This window comes from Hippocampus guttulatus, chromosome 1 (assembly GCF_054856545.1).
Source record: "Hippocampus guttulatus isolate MCC_2025c chromosome 1, RoL_Hgut_1.0, whole genome shotgun sequence".
NCBI lineage: Eukaryota > Metazoa > Chordata > Actinopteri > Syngnathiformes > Syngnathidae > Hippocampus > Hippocampus guttulatus.
Window position 1 is genome coordinate 3,878,179 of NC_141261.1, and position 16,637 is coordinate 3,894,815.

At 42.4% G+C, this 16,637-nt stretch overlaps 1 protein-coding gene across 1 annotated transcript in view; it reads right to left on the minus strand.

Moving 5' to 3' along the window:
- Positions 1-2,136: 2,136 nt before the first annotated feature.
- tshz2 (teashirt zinc finger homeobox 2) overlaps positions 2,137-16,637 on the minus strand; it is a 53,092-nt gene continuing 38,591 nt past the window's right edge. Inside the window, exon 2 of the mRNA XM_086104846.1 lies at positions 2,137-6,901. Coding sequence (XP_085960972.1) covers positions 3,894-6,901 — 3,008 coding nt within the window. The 3' untranslated portion in view covers positions 2,137-3,893. The remainder of the gene's footprint in view (positions 6,902-16,637) is intronic.

Genomic DNA, 16,637 nt, shown 5'->3' on the forward strand with positions numbered 1-16,637 from the left:
AACACATCCGACCAAGAAGAATGACAGTAGCTCATCCATAAGATGTCGAACGATCCTTGTCATCTTCATCCTGACTGCTGTCAGGGAGCCACTGAGCAAGGCACCTAACACCTGGTGACTGCGGCAAAAAATATACAGCGGAGTGTGAGATGAATTGCCCCCCGATGGGTTGTAATCAGTGTCATAAATTAAATTTGAAATACTTGATTCAAAAATTGAAATTCAAATACAGTTTCATTCAACGTGATTACACCCTCATTTCCACAGCAGGGGTCAAGAACCCCGGTTCCTCGACAGCCATATCCTGCCTGTTTTCGATCCCTCCCAATTCCAACACACCTGATTCGATTGTTCATGATCGTTTCAGGCCTCGACAGGCTAATGAGCTGATCATTTGAATCAGGTGTGTTGGAGTAGGGAGGGATTGAAAACAGGCCGGATATGGTTCTCAAGGAACTGCAGTTCCCTACCCCTGTTCTACGGTATGTTCAAACTAATACCGATTGATTTTTGTGTAATTTCTTCCAGTGGTGGATTTGGGGATTTTTATTAGCTGTAAACTATAATCATCAACATTTTGAAAAATATAACCCTGATTTATTTTACCATGTGAATGCGTCGTGAATCTACAGTCATATTAGTATTCATAGTTTATATATTTTTAAGCTGTGAATGGATTTTCACTAAATACAAAGCAATATATAGAATATTGCAGGGCTATGTGCTTGAAACAAACAATGAAATTAAGGAACTATAATTTTATAGAAGATGGGAGGTTCTTCATAAATGGATGCTACATTTGCTTGTTTACTTACTACTGTAGCTTGTAGCAGACCGCTTCAAACAATAAAGCATATGTCGAAATGGAGTCAAAGATTTTGTTGGTTTATTAAGTTGTTTGGGTGATTGTTAATGTTTTATCTCGGGCTCTGAAAGTGCTTTGTTACAGCTGCAGTTGTGAAAATTGAGTCTTATGACGAACTTCTTTAGTGAGACATTTCAAAATAAAATGATTGTTGCTGTTGCTACGCTGATATCATTTTGGGTATGTATGTGTATGTGTGTGACTGTTTCATACATAGTGATTATTTTCATTTTATTCTTAATTTTTCGTATAATTGTGTGCAAGGATGTTATCGTCTAAATCCTCTGTTGCAAATGTGTGTAAAATGATGTTAAAATACATTTTCAATTTTAAAAAACTGTGATATGCAAAGTAGCTCAATTTTCAGGGGCTGAACAGTATTTGAAGAAATTAAGATAAATATAAAAACAGAGCTCCAGACCCCCCCCCCCATCCCCCCTTGCTGGTGGCATTTTGCCCCTAAAATTTGAGACAGTGCGACAAAATGTTTATCCAAATGTATATATGTATCTATATGCGCACGTGCGACCAATAAATTTACATATTTTTAAAAAATTATTGAGTGTTTTTTTTTTTTTTTTTTAAATTGCTTACAACAACACTCTGAGTGGCCTCTTGATTAATTTTCCCAATTTTTGGTTTGGGAGGGATTGGTTCTCAACAGAATGGGTGCAAGAGATATCATCCCAAACTGACATATTTGGATAAAGCCAAGTCAAGATCTGTCACACTGCCCGACTCCCAACCAAAATGACAGAACGCTGTCACTACAAAGGCAATTGAAATGCATTAGAGTTTTCAGCTCCGCACACATATTCAAGGAGCTCTATCCATCCATCCATTTTCAACATCGTTTATCCTCATTAGTTGTGGGTGAGAGCGAGAGCCGATTGCAACTGACCTTGGGCAGGAGGCGGATACACCCTGAAATGGTTGACAGCCACTCGCAGGGCACATATAGACAAACTCACATTTATACTCACATTCACATCCATGGAAAGTTGAAGGAGGGGTCACTGACCTTTTTGAAACCGAGACCTGCTTCTTGGCTACTGATTAATGTGAAGGGCTATCAATTTGATCCGTGGTTCTGACTTAACAAATTTGCTGAAACTTTCTTCAATTGTAGGTTATGAATAATAATATTAATCTATGTGAAGGCACTTCATGATTTTACATAGTTATTATCAATAATTAGTAACACAAGGTAAGAAAGAGATACAGTATTACCATGCAGAATTTTATTTCTATAAATCTTTGAAATGATCACTTTTACAACATTGTAAGCTATTATTTTTGTCTTTTTTCACATGTAATATCATCTAGTATTTTCAGAGGCGTGGTCACATTCTCTATTCGCTTTATATGCCCCTTAACCCTGGAGAACCCAAGAAGCTTTTTCTTCTCTGGAAAATGATGAATTATACATTAAATGACTGCTATATGTTCACTGAACACCAAACTATATCCATCCATCCATCTTCCGAACCGCTTCATCCTCACTAGGGTCGCGGGGGTGCTGGAGCCTATCCCAGCCGTCTTCGGGCAGTAGGCGGGGGACACCCTGAATCGGTTGCCAGCCAATCGCAGGGCACACAGAGACGAACAACCATGCGCACTCACACTCACACCTCGGGACAATTTAGCGTGTTCAATCAGCCTGCCATGCATGTTTTTGGAACGTGGGAGGAAACCGGAGCACCCGGAGAAAACCCACGCAGGCCCGGGGAGAACATGCAAACTCCACACAGGGAGGCCGGAGCTGGAATTGAACCCGGTACCTCTGCACTGTGAAGTCGACGTGCTAACCACTGGACTACCGGGCCGCCTCACCAAAATATATGTTTTTTCAAATATTCAATGCTTTAATCCTAATTTAGGATTAGGGCCAAATCTGACCCTTTGGGATTTAAGGGCAGCATTTGAGTAGCAGAATTTATAGGGGCCAAAATTGACCCCGTGGGTTCTCCAGGGTTAAAGTTTGCAACTTCAATGTACACATGTTGAATTTTTACAGGATATAAAAAAAAAAAAAAAAAAAATCTCCGTTATTGATTTAAACATATCAACAGACAGAGAGGTGACAGTTAATGGAGTTATTTTTAAAGTAGGAAGGAAAAACAAATATAACTAAAATAGAATAGTTCTCCGCCTTACTGTCATATCGTCGCACGTTATATTTATCTTTTGATTTAAAAAAAAAATATGTCAGACGATTAACGCGCTGCCTCTGTCTCCTGTGATAACCGCTGAAGGTATCAAAGATGCAAATTCCGCCAGTGAGACATGCCCTTGTTAAGTCTTTAATTGTTACCAAGTTGTATGCATGACTATTTTGTACATAGTCAATTATTTGCAAAGAATAAAATAACAACACGTGCTGTTGTCAAATGTTAACTCTTTATTTGAATATGTAAAAAAAAAAAAAAAAAAGGTGCAGGTATTACAGGTATCATTTGTCTTGCAGCTTGTCCTCATTGCGTGTTTCTTTTTCATTTAAAACATCATTTACATGTGAAATACTTTTGCTTTTGAAATGCTCGATCCACTTTTGAGACTTGTACAGAATCCAAATTGATGATTAAAGATTAAAGTGCTTTCCCCCGACCCTCTCTCTCTCTCTTCTTCCATGGGACATGAAACAGCTTTCCATAGAAATCGACTGCACAGCGCTGCACATGTATTCAGGCGTTCTGTATCCCAAAAGTACAATTGTTATTTTTTTCAATATGTTGATTTCCAAATACAATTGAAACTTGGCATATCATACAAATAATAAATAGTAGTCATAGCCGTGGCTACGCATGCAAACATCAGCATTTTTTGTTTTCTTCAAGCAGTAATAGACTTCATTACTGGTGATGCATTGGCGCAGGGTGCAAACGTTTGTCTTAGTGTCTCCTAACGTTTTTCTAACCAGTGTGTCTTTTGCCACCGCTCCGTCAAATGTTGTACAGTACTACACATTGCTAACTGGGAAAAACAAATGTCCGACCCGTGTGTTGAAACAAAAACCGTGTCAATAAAACTATTCTTTGTCCATCTCCACATACTGCGAATGGTTGTCAGGGGATTTGCTGTGAGTTTTACTCAAATGGAGTTTGACGGCGTGATTACTGGCGAATGTCCGACAACACAGCTTACATTTAAACTTGGAGTCAATGTCCTCTTCGGGGACCAGAGGCTCTGAGGCTCGGACGCCGAGGACCTTTGGGAGCTCCGCCTCGTCCACCTTGATCTGATGCTCCATGGGCATCTTGTTCATGTCTTTGATTTGGAAGCCCAGATGGGATTCAAGGTGGGAAATGAAGGTGGTTGGTGACCTGAACTGGGAAGCGCAGTCATTGCAGTAGAAGACCGGATGACCCGTGTCCATGTTCTTCAGGAATTTGGTGCCTCCCGTTTTCCGCAACTGGTACTTCACGTTTGCTAACCAATGGCTTATGGTGGTCATGGAGAGTCCGGTGAATTTAGAGATGTGCATCCGCTCCTGAGGGCCGAGGTCAGAGAGAAGATACTTCCCCTCAGAGGTGAGGAAGAGGCTGGAGGCGAACTGAGCTTGCAGGATGAGAAGATGGCGAGGATTCCAGTTGGACTGGCGGCCTTTGCGCTTGTGGACGGAGTAGACCTCGGGGGATAAGTCCTCAAAGCGCCTGACGTCCGATTCCAGTTTCATCGCCGGTAGCCGAGATGCTACGGGTGGCTTTGGCGTGGTGGCTTTTGGAAGAACTTTAACCATGTCGGCGATGTCTGACAGAGCGTACTTCTGTGGCATTGGGGTGGCGGGCTGCAGCAGCGAAGCCCTTGGCTTGCTGTGTTTCGATTTAGTCAGGTCTATTGGTTGGTCATCCGTTGCAAAAAGAAATGTCTTTTTCGGCTTATTCCTTGCAGTGTTACCGAGCAAGGCCTTGTCACCGCAATTGTTAGCGTTAGCGAAAATGGACTGGATATGGGACGATAGTTGGTCTGCTCGTGAGTTTTTGGGCTTATTTGCTTTGCCCAAATGATTGTTCAGAACTGACTGCAGAGCACTAAGAGGGTTTACAGCAAGGATATCCAGAGTGTCTTTGAGAGGCTCTGTGGCGCTGGCAGAGGGGCTCGGAGTCTTGCCCCTGTCAAAAAAATCGGGGCTCAGCTTCCCTTTGATCGGCTCACTGCCGTCATTCCCACAGTCGGCATCTAGCTTTGAAGAGAAAGAGGAATCATCCTGACAATCGCTGTCATCCGTCTCCATCAGATCAAGCTTCACACTTTGACTTTCTTTCCCGTCATTAATCACAACCGTCTCCTGTTTGATGTCCGTGTTTTTATGCGTCCCCTGGGGACTCTCAACGCCCGTGGCACCGTACTTCCCCTTTGGGGCGAGCGCCCTCAGCTTTTGGTTGAACGTCTGCTTCAGCTGAGCAGGGGGCGACGCAGCCGTGACAGGGCTGCTTTTGATAATGCCAGAGATCTGATAGGCGGCGTGAATGCTCGGGTAAGCACTCCAGCTTGGCGTACCTGTTTGAGCTTTATTGATGGCCGAGGCCACTGTGTTGGCTAAAGATTTAAGAATGTCGCCCCCTCCACCAGAGTCCTGCTCCAGATCCTCCTCCCGAAGATAAGGGTACTTAAATTCCCCATTTCCCGCCTTTTGATCTTCATTCGCTTCCTTGTCATCTTTGACTTCGGTTTCTTCCATTTTGTCTGATGCACCCTCTCCTTGGCCATCCCTCTCGCTGCTTACAGGAGAAACATTCTTGGGGGACAACTTTTCTCCGTCCGGTTCACTGGCAGTGGGCTCGGCTAAACCCTGGATTTTCTCCACGGCCAGGGGGTCAAGCGCTAGCTGTTTACCCTTCTTGGAAGCGGAGTTGGTAACCTTGATGAAATGCCCGGTCACCATCATGTGCGTGGTGAGTTGCTGCAAAGTGTCGTGGGAGCTTCCGCACTCCATGCATTTCAAAATCTGAGACTTGCACGTCTCAAACTGCCACGTGTAACTCGCACCATTCTGATAGCCGTAGCGATTATTGTTTGCATTCGCACCAGCGCGTTGGATGTCGCCGTAGCCGGATGCACCAGTCGTAGAGTCAGGGGAGCACGGCCTGGCGGTTTCAAAGGCGCGCTTCTTTGCCGGTGGCAGTAGTTTGGTTGTGATTACTGGTATTGGCTCCTTCAAAGGCACTTTTTGGTAATGCTTGGTTTTGATCATATGGACACTCAGATCCTGGAGTGAGTCAAAAGAATGGCCACAGAACATGCACTTCAGAACTTTCTGGGCATCCTCCTTCCCTTCCAGATCCTGCATACTGCGTTTCTTCGATTTAGAGGACGATGCGGAGGAATTACTCTGTTTGCTGAGGTTGTTGTCCTGGTAGTGGCCACTCTTGTTCATGTGGACCGTCAGCTCCACTAGGGTGTCATAAGCAGCACTGCAGTCCTTACAGCGAAAGCGGCTTGCACCTGTGAAAACTGAACCGCAGGGTTTGCTGCTTTGCCGGTACAAGTGGACAGAACTGAAGAGATTGGGTTTAGACGTCGGCTTCTGCGAGACCGTCTGCTGCAGGGTCTTAGACAGAGCATCCTGGTGCCAGTCGAAGTCACTCTTGGAGCTTCCGTTGGTGCTGTCGCAGTTGGCTTTGCTGGTGTTTTTGCCCAATTTCAATTCTGTTCCGACTCCTGTCCAGTAGGAATCTGAAAGAAAGTTTGCATAAGCTGCCTTCATTTTCTGCAAACTGTTGCCCGTCTCCTCTTTGCGTTTACAGCTCTCAACATCCGGCTGTCCCTCGTGCGGTGAAGAGTTCTTGAAGTCAGACAGTCTGTCACAAGTCTCGCTGAGGTGCGACTCCAGATCTGCCTCTTGGTTCGACAGGAGACTGGAGGGAGAGTTCTGGTTGCTGTAACCGTTGCTGCTCTTGTTGTCCAGCTCGCGGTCCTCGGACACTTTGGGGCTCGTCTTCTCTGAGAATTCCTCTTCCGTCAGGGTATCATTCTCTCCATCTTCCTCGACGATGGCGTCGTGAGGAGCGGCGTCTTCATCATCAGGCACGTATACTAAAACGACAGATGAAAGACATTGAAAAATTAATGACATTCAATTTGTTTTGGGGGGTTATTTGGTTGTGTTGCAAAATGCGGCGGGTGGTCCTAACTGTTGGCTGAAAGAAGTGAAGATATAGTCATAACAATACTTCATCATAGCAAAAAAGAAATTTGGGGGGGGGGGGTGGGAACTCTACAATGCGAAGTGTTTTTTAAGGTGCTGGGTCTGACTTTTTATGCTCATAGTCACCAACAATCAGTAAGCCTAAGTGGATTGTTTTTTTGTTTTACCTTGTACGTTTAATGTGAACAAGTTTACGAACCTCCCTTGCGATACTGCAAACATTTGTCCGCTACTTTGTTTGTCGTCGTCTTTTTGGGTTTTACTAAAATGGTAATAGTTTATGGAAAAATAGCCTTTGTATTTTAATTAACATGAAAATTGTTGATATTGTGAGTAAAATCACGCATCTCGCCGCAACTTAAATGGTGAGGTCTGAGAGCATAATGCGCAGGGGAAGCTGTCGCACAGAAGTGCAGCTTGCATAATGGTTATTGTAAATGCAGTCCGAGACTCATGACTTGTGTGCAATTACTGTCATAAAGTAGTGAATACCATTCCAAGCGCTCATTCCTAATTCAAAATACAAACGACACATTTGAGCCATTTAAGCCAACATTTGTGCCAAGTGAGCCCAGCGCTGGACACAATGTCTTTACCAACAGACTGCTGCAGTCTGTGATTCACGACGGGCCATCGACTTAGTGCTGCGTCCAAGCCTTTTCCGGCCTCAACTTGATGTGTTTACAACAGTTATTGGCGACTGAGTGACAAAAGCAAATTGATTCTTCTGAGGCCTGTTAACTGTTATTGCAAATGACCTATTCCAGAGTGATTAAGGAGGCCGTGAAGTGCAGTGAAAATGCGAGCCTTGTGCTTCTCAGCGCTATCGTCGGCTCCCCCGAAGCCAACACAAAAATCTGACGTACTAATGTCGCGACAGGCGCGAGCGACAAATTACAAGTGCGATGGGGAAGCATGACTTCAGCAGATGGTCTGCGAGTGATTCGACATCAGGAAACTGATTTTGCTGACGGCAAAACAGAATTATGTTGCAAATGCGAACGATGATGAAGAGCAATGAAACTGCACATAAATAACAACTTTCGAGAGATTACGGGCAATCTGTCAGGTCTTTATATTCCCCCCGACAGCCTCATAAACAGTAATTAGATCTTTCATTATTCACCTGTTCCTTCTCCCAACTCATACTGCACAAACATTATTGCTTTCATTAACAGATAATTAAACATCACTATTGCTAATTGGCACGTTTCCCGTCACGCAATTAGAAGAAGTCTGACTCAGCACGGAGCGTTTTCACGTGGCTGCGGGAGCGCAGGCAAATGTCGTCTTTAAATGGCCGTCGACGATATCACGACTTTGCCATAAATGAAGTTTGTCAGCACAAATCTGAAATGTTTTCCACCTCGCAGTCATGCAGGGAAAATGTGCATTTTGGGAAAAAGACTTGGCAGATGTGCTCCCGTTTAAAAAATGTATGGGACATAACAGCCGTGTCCGGGTGCACTTATGCCTTTCACGTGGTTAATATTTCCCCTCTCCACAGAGCAGCATTCGCCGCTCCCACGCCGGCCGGCTCGAGGAATGCCTTCGCCTCTTTGCTTTCTGAAAATAAAACTTTTCCTTTTTTGAATCAATATTTCACAAGTGCCTCCAGAGAAAGCCTGGAGGTGAGCTGCTTGCCTGCTAATGGACACAAGATGAAGATGGGCTTTGGACTTTAGAAACAAATATAGAGAATGCGGCATCATGAACACACAAGAGCCCTCAACGTGCCGTGACCTTGATCCGCCGCAAGAGCGACGTTTTGATTGGCCGACCGACATCCGTGATGGCCTCTAAAACACACTGGATGCTGAGGGAGCGTGGAGCGATATTTTATTTAGAGTCTTATATATAGAAGGAGAACACCGGCGGCTCTGACAAGCTCAACTGGCAAGAACAAACGTCAAAGTGGAGCTATTAGTATTTCTGAGGCTGGAGGAAACCTGAACGCCGATGCTTGTAGTCAATTCCAAAATTTACTTTAACTTCACCCCTTTTTAGGAAAATAATTGTGCATTCCACAAGGGAGTCTCGACCCTTACTGTAATATCAATTTTAATATAAAGGTCCGTTTTATCGTGCTGGGAGGAATCGTGGGAGATTAACAGCTGCCCTTCGCGCTCTTCTACGCGGTCCTATCAGATGCCCCGAGTAGCAAACTTCCAGAGGCACCAATTAACCTTCTGGCAGGCAGTGGCGGAAAGTCCCACTCTTGCCTTTCACTCGACGTTTGGAACTCAAATGTTTCCTCACGGCCTTCGATACAAATTGAGATTTGAGAGTGTTCTCTTGAAATACAATGGTGGAGAATTACAGTAATGGCAATGTTATAAACCCCAGAGTCACATTTACTCAGTGGCAGATAGCACTGCGCATGTTTAGAGGGAAAGCTTTTTTCTTCTTTTGGAAGAGCACATCTTTTTGTTATATTTATTCCTATTACAATGTACATACTGTATGAAAATGAATATATTGAATCCAACACATTTACCTTTTACCAGTGTATTGCAATAATTCACCAGTATGATTCGTAATATTGCTAACCCTAACATTGAACGTAGCTTAAAACAATGCTTCCCGTTAAAAAAAAATGTCATGGCACACCACCCAAAAGAATATCACAAAAAGTGGATACACATCTTAATCGTCACTCCTGCAGTCTTGCAGAAGAGCATTTACTTGTTCTATCTGTAACAATACATCACTTGCGTTGATACAGTAGAAGAACACCGAAATGTATGAAAAAAAAAAAAGATCAAATTCATCAAGTGAAATTTTCCCGCGGCAGACTGAAATTCTCCTCACGACACAGTGTCTGAGAATTACGGGTTTAAGACATTATTTTCAGGCTATTTAAGCATATTACGCTAGTGAAAGGCAGACTCCTTTGGTTGAAAATGAATCTGAAAACAATTTGGGCCTTTTGAAATGCATCCTGGAAACAACGAGACATGTCCTAACAAGGTTAACCCATAGACGTGGTAGGACTGAGCCTCCATTAATTGCCACAGCAAGAGCTGAAAATCCCACCACAGAAGAGGAGACCGGTCGATCCTTTGTTCATACTGTCGACAAAAATACGACCATGGAGAAGGAAGAAGGTAACCTGACTACCTAGCTTGCAAAACAAGAAGCTGGCATAGTTTACAGGAGATTTAGCATGTCATAAACCACTGTTAAAGCCTCCAATCGGTGTCAACGCAAATTTATACCTTCAGACGGAGATATGCAAAGGTCAAAAAAGCCGAGGTGTCCGTCGTAAATCAACCGGCTGGAGTGTTTAGAACCTTTTATCCGTGAAAGCAGGCTCTTGGCATAGTGAGGCCTAGATTTACAGAGGCAGCCGCCTGTTTGTCAGCAAACACGCTCTTTTCCTCACATCTACAGAAAGCAGCTAAGTGCTACGGCCATAGTAGATTACTTTTACGGCTACCTACACTCCCCAGCAGCAAGTTGTCTTGGGCGTACATGACCAAATATTTAGTGCGACATTTGCAACTGCCTTGCCTGTTCGAGAGACGACTCTCAGGATGTGTCAATCGTTTGAGGAATTTCCTGTCTCAACATGCCAGCATGTTAGAATGTTTAACCCACAAAATGGTCAACACTTCATAGTAAAAATGCTCGTTACATCAATCAAGTTTAAGGATGGGTTGTGTTTTCAGCCATGTGGCTTACATTTCCCCTGTTCCCAGAGTAACATCAAAACGAAATATATGAGAAACTACCACGTGAGGCACACTCCCACCACCTGCAGGACTGGAGTGTACCGCAACTCAAGACTTTCCAATTTACAGTTCAAATTTACAACCAAACTCTCTATCAGATTGAGTTTATACAAACATTCTTGGCTGATTCCCGCTACATTTCTGTTTCTGCTGCCTGACAAAGCGAACCCGTGTGTGCGTTAAACACAAACACCAATCTATCATCCTTATCATAACATTATATCGAGAGATAAACGTGATATAGCCTTTATGTATTTGTACAATTTCATCCAACAAAGCAGTTAAGTTAGCGCTGATGCTAGCGCCAATACACTAAGAAAGTATTGACAACATTTAAACACATGAATAGAAAACTAAAAACGTTTAAAGGTAAAATGAATAAATAAAAGTAGGCTTCTAAACTGACTCAATTACCGAATGAACTAATAATTTCACAAAATACCTATAGGAATAAATACAATATGTTAATTTTATCATCGAAATCAAATAAATGGTAAATGCAGTGCACATATGTAGCGCTTTCTAAATCAACCAATACTTTAATTAGATAAATAAATTTAAAAATCATGAATACATTTGGATTAACAAGTTTTGACAAAATTAAGAACATTTATTACAAGTTCCTTAAAAGTACATTTTTAAAGCACCCTCGGCATAGATGCGCACGTTACTGGGAATTCTAATGAATTATTATTGCTCTAAGATGCAGAAACTAACATTTTAAAATGCTAAGTTTCTTAAAACGATGCACCGTTCCCTTCTTTTTCTTCACAGCACAAAGGAAAAAAAAAACGGCTGCAAGCAAAAAAAGTCACAAATTGGAAACAGTTGCTTTTTAGTGGGCTGCAAGCGCATACCTAAACCGATGCTAGCTAGCGTGGACACAATATGAAAGGTAGCCACAGCAATGACGGAAATGTCATCGTCGTTAAATCAATCTCTATGGAGCGTCCACATGATTCCCAACCTACTGGCTTCAGAGTACAATTACTGTATTACATATTGCTGCTTTCATGTAATAAACCATCGAGAAATCGCGACAGTAACAGAAGACCATCTTCTTTCGAATTCAAAGTTATCCGTGACATATCTGCATGACTGTCCTCACACCTCCTAATACTCAGCTACTTCCCCCAACACACAAACACACACGCACGCACACACACACACACACACACACAAATGCTCTCAGGCTGTCTCAGGCTTCACTTTTGCTGCCCGCCGATCGATATTTCTTTTTATTTCTCATTGATTGCTTAGCGGCGGGTGCGACCTAAGCAGGACTGTTATGACATTTCCAGATTTCCCGCTGTCCTTGCAACAATCAATTACATGTGCACGGCAATCAAAACCTCTTTGCAAAATGAACCTGCCCCGTGACATTTTCATCTTTGAGATTTATGCCACGTAAAGCACAAGAAAAATGGCATCAGTGAACATTCTGTGGGTTGCCGCGGTAACTATCACCCTCTCCCTCACATGAAAGTACCAATTAATGGTGCGTGTCAATTTCAAAACACTTACAATATGTGTGGAGGTGTCAGCCAAAAGACAAAAAGTTGGATTCCAAACAAAGTTGAGGTGCTCTTTTTGTGTCGAGAACAAGCGAAATAAAAGTCGTGTCCTCAGCGAGCTATGATTAGAAAGCGGCGCACACCCGCCACAAGGTGTAATATTTGACATCTTGATATCTGACAACGTGTGTGAGTCACGATCAAACGCCGACGCTGTCAGACATCCCGGTGACAGACTTGATGACATGCTTGACGTCTGAAGTTAATTCTGAACACAGTCACAAAAATAAAGGCAAAAAAATGGCAAAGTGTAAATTCCGAGCCCCGCAGCCATCTGTAAATATCTGCGAATGCTTTTCCTCGTCATCGCTTCCTGTCAGGAAACAGTCTCGGTGCATGCGAGGACGCAGACAGAACAATCAAGCTTGGGCGGCCTCCGTTTGACAAAATATGTCTGGAGGTTAATTGACATCATGGGATGAAATAGTATTTGATTTGCCTTTAAACAGGAGCGTGTCATTACCTCCCTTCTGACCCATTATTTCCTTGCAAGTCTTGAGTCAAGCGGCTCTGATGATGCCCTCGGGGGACTTCAACTACTCTGACATGCTACAACTGAGCATTTCAGGGATTTAGCTCGCAGGAGTGTATGGCACGCTGCGGCGGGATGAGCACATTGGGGATGGCAATTCCAACTCATTTCCTTGATGATTAAAAAGGGGGGGGGGGGGAAGAACCAATAGTTATGAAGTTCGTTTTAGACATTCAACTCATTCAGTACAAGCCAATTCGAGACCAAGTCTGAAAAGACGTTTAAAAACGTCTTTGGGAGTGAATGAGTTAAACAATGCTTAAACAAAAGCAAGAAAAAAAGCAAAATCAGTCTGAGACTATTAATGACTGCTGTGTCACTCAGAGATTATCCAAAGCAATTATCCTGTGGTATAGGATTTGTTCAATTTGGTCGGAAAACGGTTGGTGATTATCCCACGGATTGGATTGATAGGATCTTAAAAATAAAAAAATAAAAAAATCTAATTAAAGATCGTTCATGAACCGTCCTGTTTGAACAAAGCAACTGCATTCACAGTGCCAGTAAAAACACCTTCACAATCAAACAGTTAAGAGTAAAAATGATTTTTAGGGCCGCCGTACGCCCAGTAAAGTGGCTGAAAATGTCAGTGAACCATCACAAAAAATTACAGATGGAGAGTCTTCATCGTACACACACACGCACACACACACACACACACACACACACACACACACACACACACGAAACACGACCCTGCATGGGTTTTTGAGGCTCCACATACAATGAACTGCATTGTGATAGTTTTCATTCAACCACAAAAAATAGCTACACGGTCAAGGGAAAAAGTAGATGGTCGTAAAGGAAAGGAAAAGGGTGAGAATAAGCAGACAGTGTAGATATTTTGAGAGAATCTTGGCAATACTCAATCGCCCCAGTCACTCACTGCACCTGTGCATTTTGACAACAGAAATTCTCCATGCTTTGCCTTCTCGCCACGCATATTTATTCAATTATCAATATAGTTCGGTATTATTGTAAACCACAAGCTATTGTAATATATTGCCATAATACTGCTTGGTTAACTGCTTGAAACACAAAAAGACAGACGCACGACTGGAGTGAAGGCGGCCTGCAAATGCTCACTCGGCAGCGGCCAAACATAAATCACCCGCAAGTGGAGCTCTTCTTGCAGGTCCATATAAACATACTTTGTGCACGCCAATCTCCTGTACCAACTCGAGTGAGTCTGTAATGCTTCTGTCACGTAAACCGCACGCCTCTCCTGTGCTCAATTTAAAGGGAATGAGGGGGAGCCTCTTCGATTGGCTGGGAATAAAATCGGCTGTTTTGAGTCCCACAATGGCGCAAAACGCCCATTTCTGACCCCCGAAAATGCGAAAAGAAAGAAACTCCACCCATGTGCACATTTAGATAGAAATTTAGTGCTCAACTTGTGCTGGGCATGAAATTTGGGCCTCAAGTGTTGAAAAGCAGCTGTCCTGAGGGGAGCCTACTGGCTGGCAAGGCTGTGTCTGACGCTCACCTCTCTCAGTAGTGCTTCTGGGTAAAAAAGTCTGCCAACTCTCACGAGATGACAGTTCGAGAAAAGTGGGTTTCTATAATTGTTCAGTAGGTATTTTGAATTAAAAAAAAATGACATAATAAGTTCCTATTTGCATAACAATTATTTCTTTTATGTCTGAATTAGTTTGGGATCAAGTTGAATGCAAAAGGAGCATTGGAAATATTCCCAAATGTTAGTAGTCAAAATGTCACACACTATCTTGGGGAAATAATACAGTGAAAGAAAATCTCTTGTTGTGTCTAGTGGTGTTAAAACCCAAATATTCAATTTCTCTGGACCAATAAAAGTGAAAGTGAGCAATTTTCCAAGGCTCTCTGATATTTTGGAAGAGATGCAAAACTGCATCCAGTTTATTGGTCTCTTGGAAGGTTATTACAGTTCACAAAATAAAATTGATAAAACCTTCAAATGAAAATGCTTTTACAAAAACTAGTTCAAACTATACCCAATGTTTATAAAACGAACTAAAAGTAATTATAATTAAAGAGACATGTCCTTTGTTATTGTAATGTAGTTACCACTTAATACCACATGAGCTTTCAAAGTAAATTGTAGATGTATTTGTTTTAGCATTGTTGTATGTCTGTACAAAAGAGCGAAGCGTAACCTGTCATTTTAAGTAATTTACTCTTTTACTGAGTGAGCTTCTTTTTTTTTTATCTTGACAAATGTTCTATATGAAATATATATATATAAGACTAAAACTAATACACAAACTAATTAAAAACAATATACAATGGTAGAATTAAATAAAAAGTTTAAATGAAATAAAAACCCTGGTGTGTTGACACACTTTGAATTCTCTGAAAACTCCACATGATGAACCCGAAACAAAAATTGACAAATTGATTTATCATACATATTCCCGGATAAGACCATTAAAAAGCATCTTTAAAAGAAGGGTGCTGAGTTGGTTTTGGCTCCAAAAAGCACAAATGGGGGAAAAAAAGCCCATCTTGACTTCTGTATGCATGACAGAGGCGCTACTTTAAGCACATTACGTCCTCCACTAAACACAAGTTATTCATGCAGATAAATGCTTCGTTCTTGTAGACCCTCAACCTGAATATTTGATGCCCTAATATAATCACATGAAAACTTGCGGCTCAAAGGAGGACAACAGATTGCGTGCGCAGGAAACGATGCTCAAGTGGACCCGGCGCCAGATTAATACGATGAGATGGCGGATGCGACACCATCTTCTGCCATCTGGCTCTTCATTTGGCCAAAAAGGATCACAATAATTAAGGCAATTAATCAAAAAATGTTTTCACAAGCCACATTTGGTAAAAAAAAAAAAAAAAAAAAAAAAAAACCCACTCAGCACACATCCAACTCTAATGAGCATATTCACTCAGCCTCCACCTCGCTTGTGATGTCATTGAGTGAGGTGGACACCTCGTTTGACGATAGCATATTCCGCCTCGGTCGGCCCAAAGCCTAATTGGAAGCGAGCTGTCCAAGAGCGACACAATCTGTCCACCGGAAACCACAGTCATCACTTTCAACAAGCCACGGATGACGCATCACATGAGGCCGCTGCTGCACCTTCAGATCCGGATCCAGATCATGCACTAGCATGCATGCACGCAGAAAAAAAAATAAATATATATATATATATATATATATATACAGTATATACACACACACACACACCTAATTCATAACACCATTGTCATATTTACTGTATTGTTTAATACATTTTATTGACTACATCCTGTGCTCCCCATTAACATTTGTTGCGTTAATCTTTTTGGGCTGTGAACTTTGTACTGCTATTAATTGAGGTCAGACTGTAAACTGTAAAATGTAAACCAATTAATTAAATTAGGAAATTGAATTACTTTAATGAAGTAACAGCTTCAAAATCATGATGGCCATACATTGCCTTATAATAAGGGTGAGCGCGCCCCCCCCCCCCCCCACACACACCCAGCATCAACTCCTTTAGCCGGCTGTAATAACATTGAACTAGTCTAGACACCTCTCAAGTTGCTTTAGTACGAGCTTGGAAGGCAACATTCCCATTCACAGTTGTGTACAGTGGGGGAATTACCTACCTCCCCCCACCCCCCCGCACACACACGTACACACTCTCATACACACGCGCACACACACAAATATCAACCAATGTTTACCTCAAGACATGATGGAACACTGAACACAAGACTTGTGCTGTAAATGTCTCGCATGCATGTTCCCTGTACATCGTAGTTGTATCCTTCTGGACATCCTTGAATTCTTTATGATAGAGTA